Source organism: Protopterus annectens, chromosome 7.part0, assembly GCF_019279795.1.
Source record: "Protopterus annectens isolate FY-2018-M chromosome 7.part0, PAN1.0, whole genome shotgun sequence".
NCBI classification, from domain to species: domain Eukaryota; kingdom Metazoa; phylum Chordata; order Ceratodontiformes; family Protopteridae; genus Protopterus; species Protopterus annectens.
The window spans coordinates 38867428-38884644 of NC_056739.1; the positions used below are offsets into that span (position 1 = coordinate 38867428).

The window sequence follows — 17217 nt, forward strand, 5'->3', positions numbered from 1 at the left end:
TCTCTGGTAGGAACCCCTCTGAGAAAAGCTGCAGAAGTAGATGCAGCCCTGGTGGAATGAGATCTGATCCCCTTGGGGATAGGTTTACCATGGTGCATATATAGCAGAAACAAATACAATGGCTTATCCATTTGGAGACAGTCTGCTTTGAAATAGCCTTTCCCTCTGCCCCTGCAGCAAATGCCACCAATAGTTGCTCAGATTTTCTTAGAGATTTCGCCCTGTTTAAGTAGAATATAAGTTGTCTGTGTACATCCAATGAATGCAGAATCCGCTCACCCTTGTTCTGTGAATTGGGAAAGAAAGTTGGCAGATGAATGGTCTGATTAAGAGCCACACTGGATACCACCTTAGGCATGAAAGATGGATTGGTCCTGAGAGTCACCCTGTCCGGATAAAAAATAATGAAAGGCTCCACTGCCATAAGAGCCTATAATTCAGAAATCCTTCTAGCTGAAGTGACTGCTAAAAGGAAAGCTGTTTTCCATGCGAGAATATTTAGGTCTGCAGTAGCAGCTGGCTCAAAAGGAGGGAGTGTGAGTTTTTCCAAAACAAAATTGAGGTCCCATGCAGGAGTTGGAGCTCTCCTGGGAGGTCTTAAATTTCTGGCCCCTCTGAGATGCTGCTTTAGCTGAGGATGAGAGAAGAGGGGAGGTTCTGTGTTGTAATGAGCTAAAATGGCAGAGGCATGGATTTTTATGGAAGAAAAGTTAGTACAAAATTTAGTACAATGCCCCTTTTGGGATGTACCTTACCAGACACCTGCAGCAACTGGAAAGACCCCAAAAGTACCTCACCAAGAGGATCAAAGGGCTAAAACAGATGCCATATGCTGCCCGGTTAAAGAAACTCCAGCTCTACTCAGTGGCATACCGCCTGCTCAGAGGCAATCTGTGCCTGATGTATAAAGCCATGTCCAACCCGGAATTAAGGGACATGCTGCACCTCAAAAAATCCAAATCCCATCGAGCTACGCACTCAAGAGACTTGAACCTCAGCACTGAAATAAATAGGACATGCTGGAGGGACAGATTCATAACCCAGAGGCTCCCTTCACTCTGGAATAAAATCCCAGTCCAGGTTAGGCAGAGTCCCTCATTGACTCTCTTCAAGAGGAATCTTGATGAGTGGATCGGGGATCATAGGTTTACCCCGGGTGTCACTTCTGTGTCACTGTTAGACAGAAGCACAGTATAATAACCTCGAAAAAGGGCATAGCAAAATTAATTTAAAATGGGTGGCAAAAGCCAAACACACTCTGGCTAGGCTTATAAATGCCCTAGGGCAGATAGCCTAGTATGAACCTATGAACCTATATATGGATTGAAAATCTTCCACACAGAGAAGTTTCTTACACTGATTTGAAAATAAAATATTGAAACGTTTTAAAAGTATTGTAGCTATAAATACAAATAGGTTGGAATATGGGTACTATGCTAATAGAAAACAAAAAGAGGGGAAAGAAATTGATAAAAAAGTTATTCTATATTTTATGGCAATATAGAATGAGAGACTGAATGAAATGAAATTTAATGGGAAATAGATATATGAAATTTTGAAAAAGATACGTTTTTGGTTGTGGAAAAAAGGTGGAGGGGAAATGATTAAAGAACATGGGAATATTTTATATCATAGATGAAAAATGTAAATACTCTTAAATTAATGATATGTAAATAATTTGTATAAATTATGACAATCTTTTGTCATGTTGCTTTGCATAATAACCACTTGCTGGTGCCAGAGGGCTGCTTCTGACTCAGTTGTGAGTAATCCAAGATGGAGGATGCCATACAAGATGGAGCTGCATTTGTTTTGGAAGAAGCAGATCGAGAGGTGACTGAAAGTACAGGAACCAAGAAATTATTGTAACAGATTTAGAAGAATGTGGGATTATCAACACAGGATTTACTGACTTTGATGGAGCAAAATGAACTGGAAAATGGAGCAGAGGTGAGCTGGAGTGAAGAAGTAGACTGCATTAGGGAATTAGAGAAAATGAGTTTCAAAAGGAAAAGCACAGAATTTGGGAGATAAAGGAGTAGAAAATACCAGTCTGTGTTTGGATAGCGAAGCAGCTCATTTTAAAGGCACACATTAGTAACAGGGTATGAAAAGTCTTACGTTGATGCTGTAACAATGGGGAGTCGAGAAGTTGTGGTAACAGAAAGAAGCACACAGCAGTCCGTTGGTGAACAACTCAAAACTAAGAATCCTGGGATACAAATTAAAACACAAAATAACTTTGGTTGAAAAAGATATGATGTTTAGGACAATGTAATTTTGCCTTTAGGATTTAGTATAAATGGCGTGAGAGCATTAATACATTGGGGTACTGAGGACTTCTGGGAAGTGACTTGAAACATTTGGTTTATTAGAAAAATTCATGTCTGAAGTAGGAAGGAAACAAGAGAAGGACTACTTTTTTTGAACTTTGGACTGCAAGTTAAAAAGAAAATGCATACACAATTCAGAACTGCTGACACCGACAGTGTTGAAATTAAATCTTTTTTGTTCTCTGTTTATAATGAAGTGTGTGATATAAAAAGGGTTTCTGATGAAAAAAATGTGTGGATTGGGGTGTGAGAAGTGTTAGCAAAAATAAATGTGATAGAAGAAAGGATGCAGCACATTCAAAATGTAATAAATGTTAATAGAAAGAGAGGAACTGTAAGATACTGGGACCAGCCAAAGGCTGGTAATATGTGCATCTTCTGACAGTGAGTGGCTGTCAGGCATGTTGCAGGTTGTAATAAAAACATCCTTCTAAGATGGAAAAAGAGGAGGAACTGGAACAGAGTGAATAAATTCCAGTTGTACTAAAGGATAATATTTTCTCAAAGAAACTGGAATGTCATTATGTTCCCACTAAAACAACTGGTTCATCTTAGACATGGTTTGAGAAATAGACATTTCTCACAAGGGATAATCAGAAGAAATACTTTCCTCAAAAATCTGAATCACCTATCTAAAGAAAAAAAAAAAAAACAGAAGTTGTTCTCTCACAATGACTCCTTGTTCATCACATTGGCAATGTTCAGAAAATGAAAAATACATTTTTGACTTACCAGTAATACCAGGCTGATATAAGGGTGAAGAACCTGAACTAACCCCTGAGCTAACCCAATAAATCATCCCTGTCTAAAGAAGCAGAAACATAAGAATGTAAATGTTTAACGTTCTACTTCATTTTAACTGGATTTTCCATAGAAACAGACTAACTCCCTGTCAGGGACATCACCTTGGGGAACAGGCATCCCAGTCCAGCTAGGCAGAGAAGCATTCCCTGTTTCTTCCTCGCAGACTGACAACAGTGGCTCTCCCATGCCTGCAAAGGACACTCCAACAGCCAGAAGACATCTCTAGTGCCCGGTCCATGATGGCTGAAAGGATCACACCAGAGGACACCAAGGAAAAAGATGCGTCATCTGAGGAGCCAGGAAGGGCCATAACAGAATCATTCATTTGTGGAGGAGACAAAGTAGTCGCCAGCTGAAAGGGCTATAGGGGTGTCTTTAAATTTTCTTTTTTGTGTAGATGGAGAAAGGAAGAACAGAAGAATTTCCATGGTAAAGCTGAGAAGGAAGCCTGAAGTCCAGGTAAAACAGATAGCAGCAGTCAGTAAAAAGGGAAGTATCATAAAACAAGTGTTTTCACTTGCAAAAAAAAATAACAAGCACCAAACACTCTTATCCCAGACCCTGAACACTGCTTATGAAAGTTTTTTCACAAAATGTAGAGAAATATTAAAATTTGCACTAAAAGTATTATAAGAACCACAGTCTTCCAAACCAACAGAAAGTCCAATAAAATTAAATTCCTAACATAAAACAAACAGTATACACAAAAAGTACAGATTTAGTCATAACATAAATTGTGGAAGTTTTTCCCCCAAAGGGAACTTATCTGCCCAGCAATGGAGAAATGTTAGACATCTGTCGATCCTTGAAAGCCAGCAAGAGACCTCCATAGCAACAGGAAAGCTCTGAAGGGCTTGGCACCCAGACTGCCAATTTTATCCACCTTTGCTGGAGCTCTCAATGATCTGGGTGTTGGAAAGGTGCCTTTAAGCTTTGGAAGCTGGCTGGCTGCTCTATCCTATACAGGATATAACCCATATGACTAAGGCTACTGTAAGAGTGATCAAAGGATGAACATTTATAGATTATTATGGCACATAGATGCTACATCATGGGAATGACTTTTCCAGTGCATTTTACTCTGTAGCAAGTTTTAATACACAAATAAAGCTTTTACTTGCTTTAGAGCCCACCTAAATACAATGCTTATCTAGTTAATAAATATCAGAATAAAGAGCAAGACTTCAGCTTACGTAAAACTCAAAGTAAATGTTGGGGTCAGGGTAGAAGTACTCAAATGATACTGTGCCAGACTGTTTTAAGCTGACTGCATACACCAGTGTGGCTGTACATTCGTCCCTGTTCGAAGCAATGTAGTCACCCATTGGAACCCATTTCGACCTGAAATGAAGAAAAAATATATATACTTAAGTATATATCTATATAGATATATATATCTTTATGGGTAATACCATTAGCTGTAGAAAATGAAACACAATGCAGCTTTAACAATAACACATCTGTCACTGTTACAGGTAAATGATTTGCATTTTTACTGACTTCTGAAATTCTCTCCTTTTGTATTTAGTGAAATCACATCACAAACGGCACGCTTATTGTCATAAACACCCACATCTCTTTCTTCACATTTACAGGCATATGTTACAATGTTACAATTTGCCGTTTCAGACCACATAATTTGCTTATGTCCTCAAAATAAACCACATCACAATTCAATGTTCAGTTAGCAAACCAATATATAATTTCAAATGTTGAAAATTAAAACTAAAACTTACCATGCAGTGATTCATTTTCCTCCTGTAACATCAGGAACATGAATTTGAAAATGGAATGATGAAGCACCTAACCGAAGGAACAATAGGTGGAACGGGGGTACTGTTAGCACAAGGGCAGTCTCTGGTGGAGGGCAGAGTGACCACCTCCACTAACAGGATTAGAACATCTGGAGGTAGGCACTTCTTCAGGCCACTACATTTCCTGGTTCTCCTCAAGTTGGGAAAACATCATCCAACCTGGACAGGATGTCATTGCACTGCAGTTCTGATGTTGCCGCCACACCCTGGTTGTTTCACAGTTTCATCTTTCAGTATAGCAGAAGGAGCAGAGAAAAACACTCCCACAGCAGCAGTATGAAGCAGACCTGGGATGCCTTGATCTTCCCACCATGCCAGCCCTCAATCGGAATTAGACTAGGGAAAGCCAAGAGGGGTAGGGCGACCCAGTGTTCGAGGAAAAGTACCAAGATCCACGAAGGTCAGGTGTATGACAGAAAAAAAAAACAACAGAAGCAAAAAAAAAACAGAATACAGTGCAAGTTTTCACTATTTAGATCTTTAAACAAAGTGTGTGAGAACTGTCCCTCTGTCTATCTGGTTTTCTTATAGCTCTCTCATATTCAGTAAGTTTGACTGGATTGCTTTGGTGGATTTTAATTCTGCCTGACTATCTCTTTGGGACATTTCAAGCTGGACATCTCACTGCTGAGACATTTCAGTGGGACTCTCCTCCTGAAACCCTATATTTTCACAGTTCCTCTATGCCTGTGTACCTTTTCGCTCTGTCTGGCTGCATGATTTCCTTTTGCTTCTCAGCTGTATTTATCTGATTTGAATGCATTCTGCTCCTTCTAAATACTCTTCCCTTCTAATTTGAACTACAAATTTTGTGAGCTGATCAAGACTTTAAATCACTTTTGCATCTGGTTGTTGGCCTTCCCACAACTGCTGTGTTCTTTTTCTTCTGCCTTCAGACCATAATATCTTGAGCTGCCTACCACAGTAAAACTTGTCTCTACAGATTCCTTTCCCAGACCTCTTTGACTGTTTTTATTCTTTGGAATTAATAATGCAGTTAATATGGTAGGTTATTATTCGGCGTTCTTCCTATCAACAGCAGAGTTGGTGAGGCTCTCAGCCCCTGCACTGGAGAAGTCCCAGATTGCAAGATAACAATTCCCATAGCTATTCTTAGCTCTTCTTACACTTTGGATGGTTCTTTCCACATTCTTAATTCTACCTAGGGCAAAGCGATCTTACCATTTGTGTGCACAGCTTCCCTCGCTTGTTCAAAATTTTAAAAGTATTTGATTAAATATTGTGGGTCATCGTGTGATACAACACTGCTGGATATTTTTGTCTTGAAAAGCAGGACATTGCATTGACCACAGTCACACCTTTTTTGCTTAAAAGCCTAATGACTTCTGGCTATTAAGAAAAAATGTACCTATATGATAATACGCCTTCTCTGAAATTAAACAAATATGTATTTCTTCTCTTGGATTATCATCAGTGATGGGTTAGAATAGGTGTGATTTAGGTGGTTACATATGGCTTACCCCTATGGGAAGGCCCATCCCTGACTACCCAAGTTACTACCCATTTCTGAAATGTATTTCTTTTAGAAGGTACTTCTGTTTGAAGCACTGGTTCATGGCAACAGGAAAAACTGTGAAAATGGGTCTCACTAACCATCCCCCTGGTATTATTCTACCTGGCATCCCCTCACTAGAAAACAAACAGAAACTAGGGTAGCTACAGATTTGCTCCTAGGTTCTATTCGAGTGCTGTGACTGGTGTATTTGTTTACAGAATGGGCGATCTGTATATGTCCACCCTGATAGGAGAAAGTACAGTCGTGTACACTTACCATAAATGTAGATGTTCGAGTGTCTTCACTGTTGCAGTCATGACTGTAGGGTTCTCCCCTGCCGGCAGGCAGTCCTCGGTCGGCCAGAATCCCAAAGTCTGGGTCCGGCGTCGGCTGTTCAACCATGCTCCCTGACATCAGAGCGCCAGGAGTACAAAGCTGACAGCCGACGCCATGTTCTCCAGTCTTTCTTGCCCCAGATGTCAGGAGTTCCAAAATGAGTAAGGTCCGATAACCTTTGCAAATACACCTCAAAAGAATGGTGAGAAAGGAAACCATACAAAGGTAAAAATAAGAGGGGACAGGAGGGAGGGAAACCCAGACTGCAACAGTGAAGACACTCGAACATCTACATTTATGGTAAGTGTACACAACTGTACTATGTTCATCGTGTTTCACTGTTGCAGTCATTACTGTAGGGTAGAATCCCAAAGCAGAATGAAAGGGAGGTGGTCATAAAGTAGAAGGGGCGGCTAAAATGCCCTGCAAGACTGCAGAAGCAAAGCCAGCCCTAGACTTAGAGAGGTAGATTGTAGTGCTTTGAAAAGGTATGCACTGAACTCCAAGTTGCAGCTTCCAAAATGTCTTTGGTAGGAACTCACCTGAGGAAGGCAGCTGAAGTGACAGCAGCTCTGGTGGAATGAGTCCGTATACTCCCTGGGATTTGCTTTCCATGGTGTGAATAACAAAATCTAATACCATGAGCAATCCATTTAGAAATGGTCTGTTTTGAAATGGATTTCCCTTGAGAGCTTGAAGCATAAGAAACAAACAATTGCTCTGATTTTATGATGTCCTTGGTTCTGTCCAGGTAAAAACATAGTTGTCTGTGTATATCCAAGAAATGTAACATCCTTTCCCCTTTATTTTGAGGAGTGGGGAAAAAGGTTGGCAAGTGAATAGTTTGATTTAAAGCCACTTTGGAAACCACCTTAGGCATGAATGTAGGATTAGTCCTTAAAGAAACCGTCTTGATGAAAAATAATATAAGGTTCCACAGCCATAAGAGCTTGCAACTCTGAAACTCTCCTGGCAGAGGTCAGAGCTAACAGGATGGCCATTTTCCAAGATAAAAACTTGATGTCAGAAGAGGCAGCAGGATCAAAAGGAGGTAAGGTGAGTTTTTCCAAAACATAGTTAAGATCCCAAGCAGGAATGGGAGGAGATCTAGGAGGCCTTAAGTTCTTAGCTCCTCTGAGAAACTGTCTCATGAGCTGGTGGGAAAAGATTGGAGGGTCTGTATTATAATGAGCGGAAATAGCAGAGGCATGAATCTTAATGGAAGAGAAAGAGAGACCCTTATGTAAAAGATCTGTCAGATAAAGTAAAATCAAAGGAATGTTAGGAAGAAGAGGATCAGAATCCTGAGCCTGCATCCAGGAACATAATCTTTTCCATTTTCCTGCATAAGATTTTCTAGTGCTAGGACGTCTGGCTTCTAAAATGACATCCATAACCTGCTTGGGTAGGAGAGAATGAATCAAAGACCCTGGATTAACCAGGCCGCCAGGCTGAGAGTTCTGACATGGGAGTGAAGAACCTGACCCTGATGTTGGGACAGAAGGTTTGGAGTCTGTGGTAAAACCCAAGGGGGCTCCCGACATAGGTTTTTCAGAGTTGGGTACCAAAACTGTCGAGGCCAATTTGGGGCCAGCAAGATTATCATCTTGGGCTTGTCCTGTTTTATCTTTAATAATACCCGTGGAAGAAGAGGAAGAGGTGGAAAGGCATATCCCGAGAGGTTTCTCCAACTGAATGATAGGGCATCCACTTTCCAAGCTTGTTTGTGGGAAGTCCTGGTGCAAAAATTCTGTAGTTGATGATTGAGATGGGATGCAAAGAGGTCTATGTGAGGACATCCCCAGACTGCTGTTATCATCCTGAATATTTCGGTGTCCAGCATCCACTTGTGTGGATCTGAAAGGTTTCTGCTCAGACTGTCTGCTAGGAAGTTTTGCTTTCCTGGTAGAAACTGAGCTTGAAGGTCCAGATTGCAAGCTAGAGCTGTGTTCCATAGATTCATGGCTAGTCTGCAAAAGGGGTAGGAATGAGATCCCCCTTGCTTGTTTATGTACCACATAGCTGTGGTGTTGTCTGTTCGTATCAGTAGTTGTCCTGGTTGTAGAAGATTCCTGAAGGCCCACAGAGCTTTCTGAATGGCTAACATTTCCTTTAAATTGATATGTAGGTGCTCCTGATCCTTTGCCCAAAGGCCCTGCATACAGTTGCCCTGAAAATGGGCTCTCCATGCATAATCTGAGGCGTCCATGGTTAGTATCTGAGTGGCAGGAGGCAGACAGAAGGGTTTTCCTTTGTTTAGAGTACATGCCTTGGACCACCAAAGGAATTCCTTTTGAAGACAAGGCAGGACGGAGATCAGTATGTCTAAACTGTGGCAATGCTGAGACCATACACTTTTTAGGTACCACTGTATTTTCCTCATGTGTAGTCTTGCATATGGTACGAGAAGGATGCAGGAGGCCATGTAACCCAAAGCCTGCAGGAATTTCCTTGCAGATAGCTGAGTTAAAGTTGCCAAGGTTTTGAAAGTTGAAGCCAGCTGTAATTGTTTTTCGTATGTCAGAAATGCCATCTGGGTTGTTGTGTTTAGAAGAGCACCCAGAAAAGTTATCTGTTGCGAGGGAGTCAAATTTGACTTTTTTATGTTGACAGTGAATCCCAGGAACTTGAGAAGTTTCTGAACAAATTCTAGATGCTGGAGTAAGACATCCTTGCTGTCTGCCTGAATAAGACAATCGTCCAGATAAGGGTAAATTTGAATTCCCTTGAGTCTGCAATAAGCTACTACTGGAGCCAGGCACTTGGTGAAGACCCTGGGTGCAGTAGACAATCCAAAGGGCAGCGCAGAGAATTGATAATGCCTCAATCCGGCCTTGAACCTGAGGTATTTTCTGCACTCCTGCCTGATGGGAATGTGTAAATATGCCTCTTTTAAATCCAAAGTCACCATCCATGCATTTTTGGTCAGCATTGGAAGTAGCTACTGTAGAGTAAGCATCTTGAATTTTGGTATTTCTAGAAAGGTGTTCAAGACTGACAGATCCAGAATGGGTCTCCATGAATTTTGCTTCCTGGGGACTAGAAAGAGCCTTGAATAAAAACCTTGCCCCATCTCTGAAAGGGCAACTAGTTCTATGGCTTTCATAGCCAAAAGAGCTTCCACCTGGTTTAAGGCCTCTGTCCACTGATATTTTGGAAGATCTGGCCATCCGCTTGGCCTTGGTAGGGTATGAAAATGGAATTTGTAACCTCTTAAAACCACATCCAGAACCCACTTGTCTTGGGTTATATGAGTCCAATTTTGGTGAAAAAGTGAAAGTTTTCCTCCGAGAGGAGCTTCCAGGCAAGAAGTTCCTGCAGCCCAACAGAGGGAGGCATTGAGTCTGTTTCCTATGGGTTTGCGACCTGTCCTCTCCCGCTCTAGGGGTGGAAGCAGTCCACTGTCTTGGTCTGTAAGAGGCTTGTGCTTGAGGCCTTCCTCAAGAGCATCTGTATCTACCCATCTGAGGCCTGTCTGTATTGGGAAAGGACCAATTTTTAGTAGGCCAATTCCTGCTAAATCTGGGTGGCTGTACTTGTAAGAAATCTTTAACAGTTTGCATGGATTTCGCCTTGTCCTCCATCTTTTTAATCACCTCTTCAGCTTTAGATCCAAACAAAACATTATGCTGAACAGGAGCATCCAATAATTTAGCTTTTACTTGATCAGGAAAATTTTGTTCCTTTAACCATGCATGCCTTCTAATGACTGTGCCAGAGGCAGCAGCCCTACAAGAAGCCTCCAAGGCATAAAATCCACAGTGTAAACCATGCTTCCCAACTTGTTCAGTGGCATGCATTAAGTCATGTAATTCCTTATCATCTGCACAGGTGGAAATGGAAGTAAGCTTTTGTTTTAAGACAGACAGTAGAAATTGCTGGTATTTAAACATATGAAACTGACAGTTTAAAGCCCTAATGGACAAAGTAGCAGAAGTGTACACCTTTTTGCCCCATCTTTCCAAGGCTCGAGAATCCTTTTCAGTAGGAATAGGATTTTTGGCAGTAGCGGCCTTAACACCCTTAGGACCCTGAGAAATGGTTTCAGGGTCAGCAGTAGGATTCTTGTATAAAAACTGGTGGGAATCAGGAACTCTGTAATATCTATCAGGCTTAACAGGAGCTGGAGGAAAAGAATCAGGGGTTAAATTAGCCTCCGAAAAGGCATCATCCACAATATCCAAAACAGGAGGAATAGCCAGGGGTCTATGCTGGAGAAGAAGAAGAAAATCCCTCAGTCTTTTCTTAGATTCCGAATACTCCTGTCCTTTCCAGTGGAAATGTTCCCTCATTTCATGCAAAGTTTTCCCAAAAGAGAAATCCTCAGGGGGAGAAGCTGAAGGAATGGATTCTTCCGCATCAGAATCCTCATAAGGAGGGAAAGAATATTCCTGATCAGAAGAAGAAACTGAGGAAACAGAAGCCTGATCAGAGGAATCATAATAAACTTCCTGCCTTGGCCTTTTATCTGGAGGGGGATGTGAACCCCTAATCATAGTAAGTAAGTCCTCCGCCATCTTAAGTAACTGTTTCTGTGACTTGGGAGCCAGATCAGAAGAGGCCTGTGTTGCAGTCTTTGATTTGGAAGGAGTCTTTGCCTTTGTCTTTGGCTTTGCCTTTATCAGAAGCTGAGTAGGCCTGAAAACCCCTTCGGAAGCCGGTAACTGCACAGAGGCTCCAGACCCATCCGAAGGAGCATTGTCCGAAGGTCCTGCAATTGAAATATTCAAAGGCCTAGATGGCTCCTCGTGGGAGTCCATTGCTTGTGCGATATCGTCAGATTTGGACCTCGGAGGCCTGTCTTTGTCCTTGCGTCGTTTGTGAACTCCGGTAGCTGGAACCATATCCGGTGACATTTTGTAATTAAAACGCCTACCGAAATAATGAAATGCAAAATCGTACCTTCGTTTAATTGTACGTTGATTGAATCTAGCACAAAACCGACAACTAGCTACATCGTGGTCAGGGCCTAGGCAAGGAATACAGTAAGAATGAAAATCCTTATGAGGTATTTGCTTCCCACATGAAATACAATTATTAACTTTTTCTGACATCGGACTGGAGCAAGAAAAAAGTTTACCCAACGGGGTACTTAGCTTGAGTAGGAGAATAAAATCTTCGGACTGAAGTTTTGTTCAAAAAAGATTGTCAGGAGTCAGGCAACCGGCACTTGCAAACTGCTATCACCGCACGGCAAGAAAGACTGGAGAACATGGCATCAGCTGTTGGCTTTGTACTCCTGGCACTCTGACGTCAGGGAGCATGGTTGAACAGCCGACGCCGGACCCAGACTTTGGGATTCTGGCCGACCGAGGACTGCCTGCCAGCAGGGGAGAACCCTACAGTCATGACTGCAACAGTGAAACACGATGAACATCAAACATTCTCCAACACAGTCTTAATGTACAAGTAATGCTCATGGAAAAACAAGTCTGTCGCTTCATGGCAGCATATTAAGTGCTGCTGTAAAGCTCAGACACTTTAAAACTAAACAACTACCCTTTATAACTGCCAAACAGCATTGTTTAGTGATTGTAAAACTGAAACAAAATGTAAATAAAAATATAAAAGAAAAACCTTGTGCGTGGTTGCCACGCACTTTAGAAGTGAAACTTCTAAAAGAAGTGTGAAGGCATGCAAATGATATTAGAAATGAAGGAGTGGCGCAGTCGGATTATGGTAGCTAGAATGACTTATTTAAATATAATTAATAGTTAAATGTAATTAAAATTGACATACAATTGTTTGAAATGTATAATACCCACAATATGTTCTGCAAAATATTATACAGAATATGATACATAAATACAAAAGCTAGTATTAATATAGATTAAATACCATGTGACAAAAATAATATGATACAGGATGAGAAAAATTATTTATACAGGTTAAAGTGAAACTGTAAAATGTTAATAAATTATTTTAAATGTTATTAAAACTGACATACAACTGTTTAAAATCTATAATACATGCAATATGATCCAGAAAGTATTATACAGAATAGAATACATAAATACAAAAGCTATTGTTAATATAAATTACATACCATGTGACATAAATAATAGAATACACAATGAGATAAATTTACACAGGTTAAACTGAAAACGTAAAACGTTAATAAAAAATTGTTTCTATTCAGAAGTCTTCATTTATTCATAATTTAATTTATAATTTAAAAATGATACTGTTGGTTTATGATAACTGGAATATGACACATAAATTATGGACTGTAAGTCATCTAAGTTCTAGGAAATACTGCGTTGGTCGTAGTCCCAGATTTTGTGCTTGATACTGTTGCATTGTTCTTCATTTTCAAATTGAAATTTGAATGTAAAAATTCACTCAGTGGCTGCGCTTCCAGTGAGGTGAAGCTGATGCTGAAATCACAACACAAAATTATTGTATTTTATCAAAATCCTTGCCAAGTATAGCCGCACCGTCAATAGTATAGGTAAGTAAAATGTCATGGATGAAGGCAATAATTTCAGGAACTGTGTGATTTGGTGATACGTACATCACTATGATGAGATTGGTCTGACCATTTTCCAGAACACAGCAAGCTGCCAAAATGTCTCCAACTGCTGTCGTATTCACAGTCAAAAATGTGTTCTTGCATAAGTTCACATCCATGTGAGCGGTGACAACATCTGCCCTATCACTAGAATTGTGATACACAGCAACTCCACCATTTCTTATGTTAGGCCATTTGAACTGCAGCACACAATCAAAATTAGGGATATCCAAGCGTTCTGCATTTGGTAAACACGTTTCTAAAAGAAGAAGATTTTTGATTTCTGCACAACTCCATCATTGAGATCTGTGGTATGAGCCCTTACACTTTGACAGATGAATGAAAATATTGATATGCCCCTTCTTGTACTAATGAAATCTATCAATACTTTGTCAATTATCATTCATTTATTAACTGACAGCCACCGAAACTCATCTGTAAGCTTCCCATCAATGCTGGCATCCTTCATTTGTGGTAAAATGTGGGTTGTTGTTCACTGTTACAATTTAGAGTCCTTTGATGTTTGTAACGTGATAATGCCACATACAGCAGTTGCTGAGAGTAAGTTTTGTTGTATTCATAAACAATCTTATTAAAGGTGCCTACTTGAGATTTGTGGATTGTAACTGCAGAAGCAGATAACAGAGGAAAATGACAGCGTTTGGCCATAATGGTTTCATTATTATTCAAGGGGATATTCGACATTTTTTGTGCTATGGGCACAGCTGTGTGACTGAGAGTATTAGTTTGGTGATAATGGTTTCATTATTATTCAAGGGGATATTCGACATTCTTTGTGCTATGGGCACAGCTGTGTGGCTGACAGTATTAGTTTGGCGATAATTGTTTCATTATTATTCAAGGGGATATTCGACATTCTTTGTGCTATGGGCACAGCTGTGTGACTGACAGTATTAGTTTGGCGATAATGGTTTCATTATTTTTCAAGGGGATATTCGACATTCTTTGTGCTATGGGCACAGCTGTGTGACTGAGAGTATTAGTATGGCGATAATGGTTTCATTATAATTCAAGGGGATATTCGACATTCTTTGTGCTATGGGCACAGCTGTGTGACTGAGAGTATTAGTTTGGCGATAATGGTTTCATTATTATTCAAGGGGATATTTGACATTCTTTGTGCTATTGGAACAGCTGTGTGACTGACAGTATTAGTTTGGCGATAATGGTTTCATTAATATTCAAGGGGATATTCAACATTCTTTGTGCTATGGGCACAGCTGTGTGACTAAGAGTATTAGTTTGGCGATAATGGTTTCATTATTATTCAAGGGGATATTCGACATTCTTTGTGCTATGGGCACAGCTGTGTGACTGAGAGTATTAGTTTGGCGATAATGGTTTCATTATTATTCAAGGGGATATTCGACATTCTTTGTGCTATGGGCACAGCTGTGTGACTGAGAGTATTAGTTTGGCGATAATGGTTTCATTATTATTCAAGGGGATATTTGACATTCTTTGTGCTATGGGCACAGCTGTGTGACTGACAGTATTAGTTTGGCGATAATGGTTTCATTATTATTCAATGGGATATTCGACATTATTTGTGCTATGGGCACAGCTGTGTGACTGAGAGTATTAGTTTGGTGATAATGGTTTCATTATTATTCAAGGGGATATTCGACATTCTTTGTGCTATGGGCACAGCTGTGTGACTGGCAGTATTAGTTTGGTGATAATGGTTTCATTATTATTCAAGGGATATTCGACATTCTTTGTGCTATGGGCACAGCTGTGTGACTGAGAGTATTAGTTTGGCGATAATGGTTTCATTATTATTCAAGGGGATATTCGACATTCTTTGTGCTATGGGCACAGCTGTGTGACTGAGAGTATTAGTTTGGCGATAATGGTTTCATTATTATTCAAGGGGATATTTGACATTCTTTGTGCTATGGGCACAGCTGTGTGACTGAGAGTATTAGATTGGCGATAATGGTTTTATTATAATTCAAGGGGATATTCGACATTCTTTGTGCTATGGGCACAGCTGTGTGACTGACAGTATTAGTTTGGCGATAATGGTTTCATTATTATTCAAGGGGATATTCGACATTCTTTGTGCTATGGGCACAGATGTGTGACTGAGAGTATTAGTTTGGCGATAATGGTTTCATTATTATTCAAGGGGATATTCGACATTCTTTGTGCTACGGGCACAGCTGTGTGACTGAGAGTATTAGTTTGGCGATAATGGTTTCATTATTATTCAAGGGGATATTCGACATTCTTTGTTCTATGGGCACAGCTGTGTGACTGAGAGTATTAGTTTGGCGATAATGGTTTCATTATTATTCAAGGGGATATTCGACATTCTTTGTGCTATAGGTACAGCTGTGTGACTGAGAGTATTAGTTTGGCGATAATGGTTTCATTATTATTCAAGGGATATTCAACATTCTTTGCGCTATGGGCACAGCTGTGTGACTGACAGTATTAGTTTCCATGCATGCGCTGACTTTTCTCCTTGATTTTTCACTAACTTTTATCAAATTGGAGAATTCAAGCCATACACACATCAGCGTCCTAGTATCATCACATTCGACGTGATCTAATATTCCAATAGCACAGTTGGCTAAACCATCTGCGATATCATTGTTGGCTGTTATCATGTCTGATTTGTGCAAAACAAATGTGATCACATATGGTAAACCACTGGTATTAATAACGGACATTTTGTGAAGCTTTTGAGATACAAATGTTTCCTGTTCTGCAGTATGACAGCCAACAAAGATGTCTTTTGCCACTGAAATGACATTATTTTCAGCTGAATTGAGAATAGATTGATTATATTCATTGACTGAATTACTTGACAAAAAATGACATATCCCATGAGTACAGAGATGATCAGCCTCTTTTTGTGAGACACAAACATGATTCAAGTAATTGCAACTGAGCCTCTTGTAACCTCGTGCCACTCCCAATCTTTGTCAATAGTGGCACGAATATCCGATTGGATTGTCACTTGACTTCACTCAATTCAAAGAACTTAAGCCCATGCCATAAGGTAGGACCTGTGATCCACTGTCTGATGTGCTTGTAAACTGGAGTTGCTCGAACTGGTGGCAACTGCCATAAGTCACCCATCAAAATGATGTCCATTCCACCGAAGTTGGTTTCAAAATTTCCAGTTATTTGTTTCAGCCTTGCATCAATCTGACATAATAGTTCTGCACTGAGCATACTAATTTTGTCAATTATTAGTACTTGAACATACTTAAAAAGTGTAAGTAAAGCAAAAATAACTGAAGAGTGCACCATGCGCTGTATATTCAATAACGACCCAAGTAGTCCATGAAATAATCCATAAAAACCAACATTTAATGCTGTTTAAAAACAAAGAAAAAAGACTGCAGTTGGTAAGCGCTTTCATGTTTGTATCAACGCTTCATCAGACATCAAAAGGCAGTCAAAAACATGAACATTTAAATACTAGCAATGACATCACTACCTGTTCAGGTGTAGCAAATCAGAAAAAACAAGAACATTTAAAACTATTTAAAAACACATAAATTGAATCTTAGAACTAATAATAATAGCATGATGCTATACATAAAAAGCATCTGTTATGCTATTAATAAATATGTTAAGCTTATCAAAACTAATGCCTTAATGGTCTACTGGCCAAGTATGGCTTGAGTGTAATCCTATCGTTAAGCCCATATCTATGGGCTTGGAGTTTCAGAATCCACTTTCCTTCCTTTTCTTCAGTGGAATTCCTGATATTACCCAGCCTATCAGTCTTCATAACTAATTCTAGAACCTTAAACTTAAAAGTATGTGAAGGTCCACATGCAATGACATGTTGAGCCAAGGCATTGTTAGTGTTATTCCTGTCAATGGCATATATGTGCTCTCTTATACGCTCTCGTAAACTTA

At 40.0% G+C, this 17217-nt stretch overlaps 1 protein-coding gene across 1 annotated transcript in view; it reads right to left on the minus strand.

The window, feature by feature from the left end:
• Positions 1 to 17217, minus strand: part of ELAPOR1 (endosome-lysosome associated apoptosis and autophagy regulator 1) — an 885667-nt gene that overhangs the window by 655281 nt on the left and 213169 nt on the right. The window contains exon 3 of the mRNA XM_044076128.1: positions 4331 to 4478. Within this exon, the coding sequence (XP_043932063.1) occupies positions 4331 to 4478 (148 nt within the window). The remainder of the gene's footprint in view (positions 1 to 4330; positions 4479 to 17217) is intronic.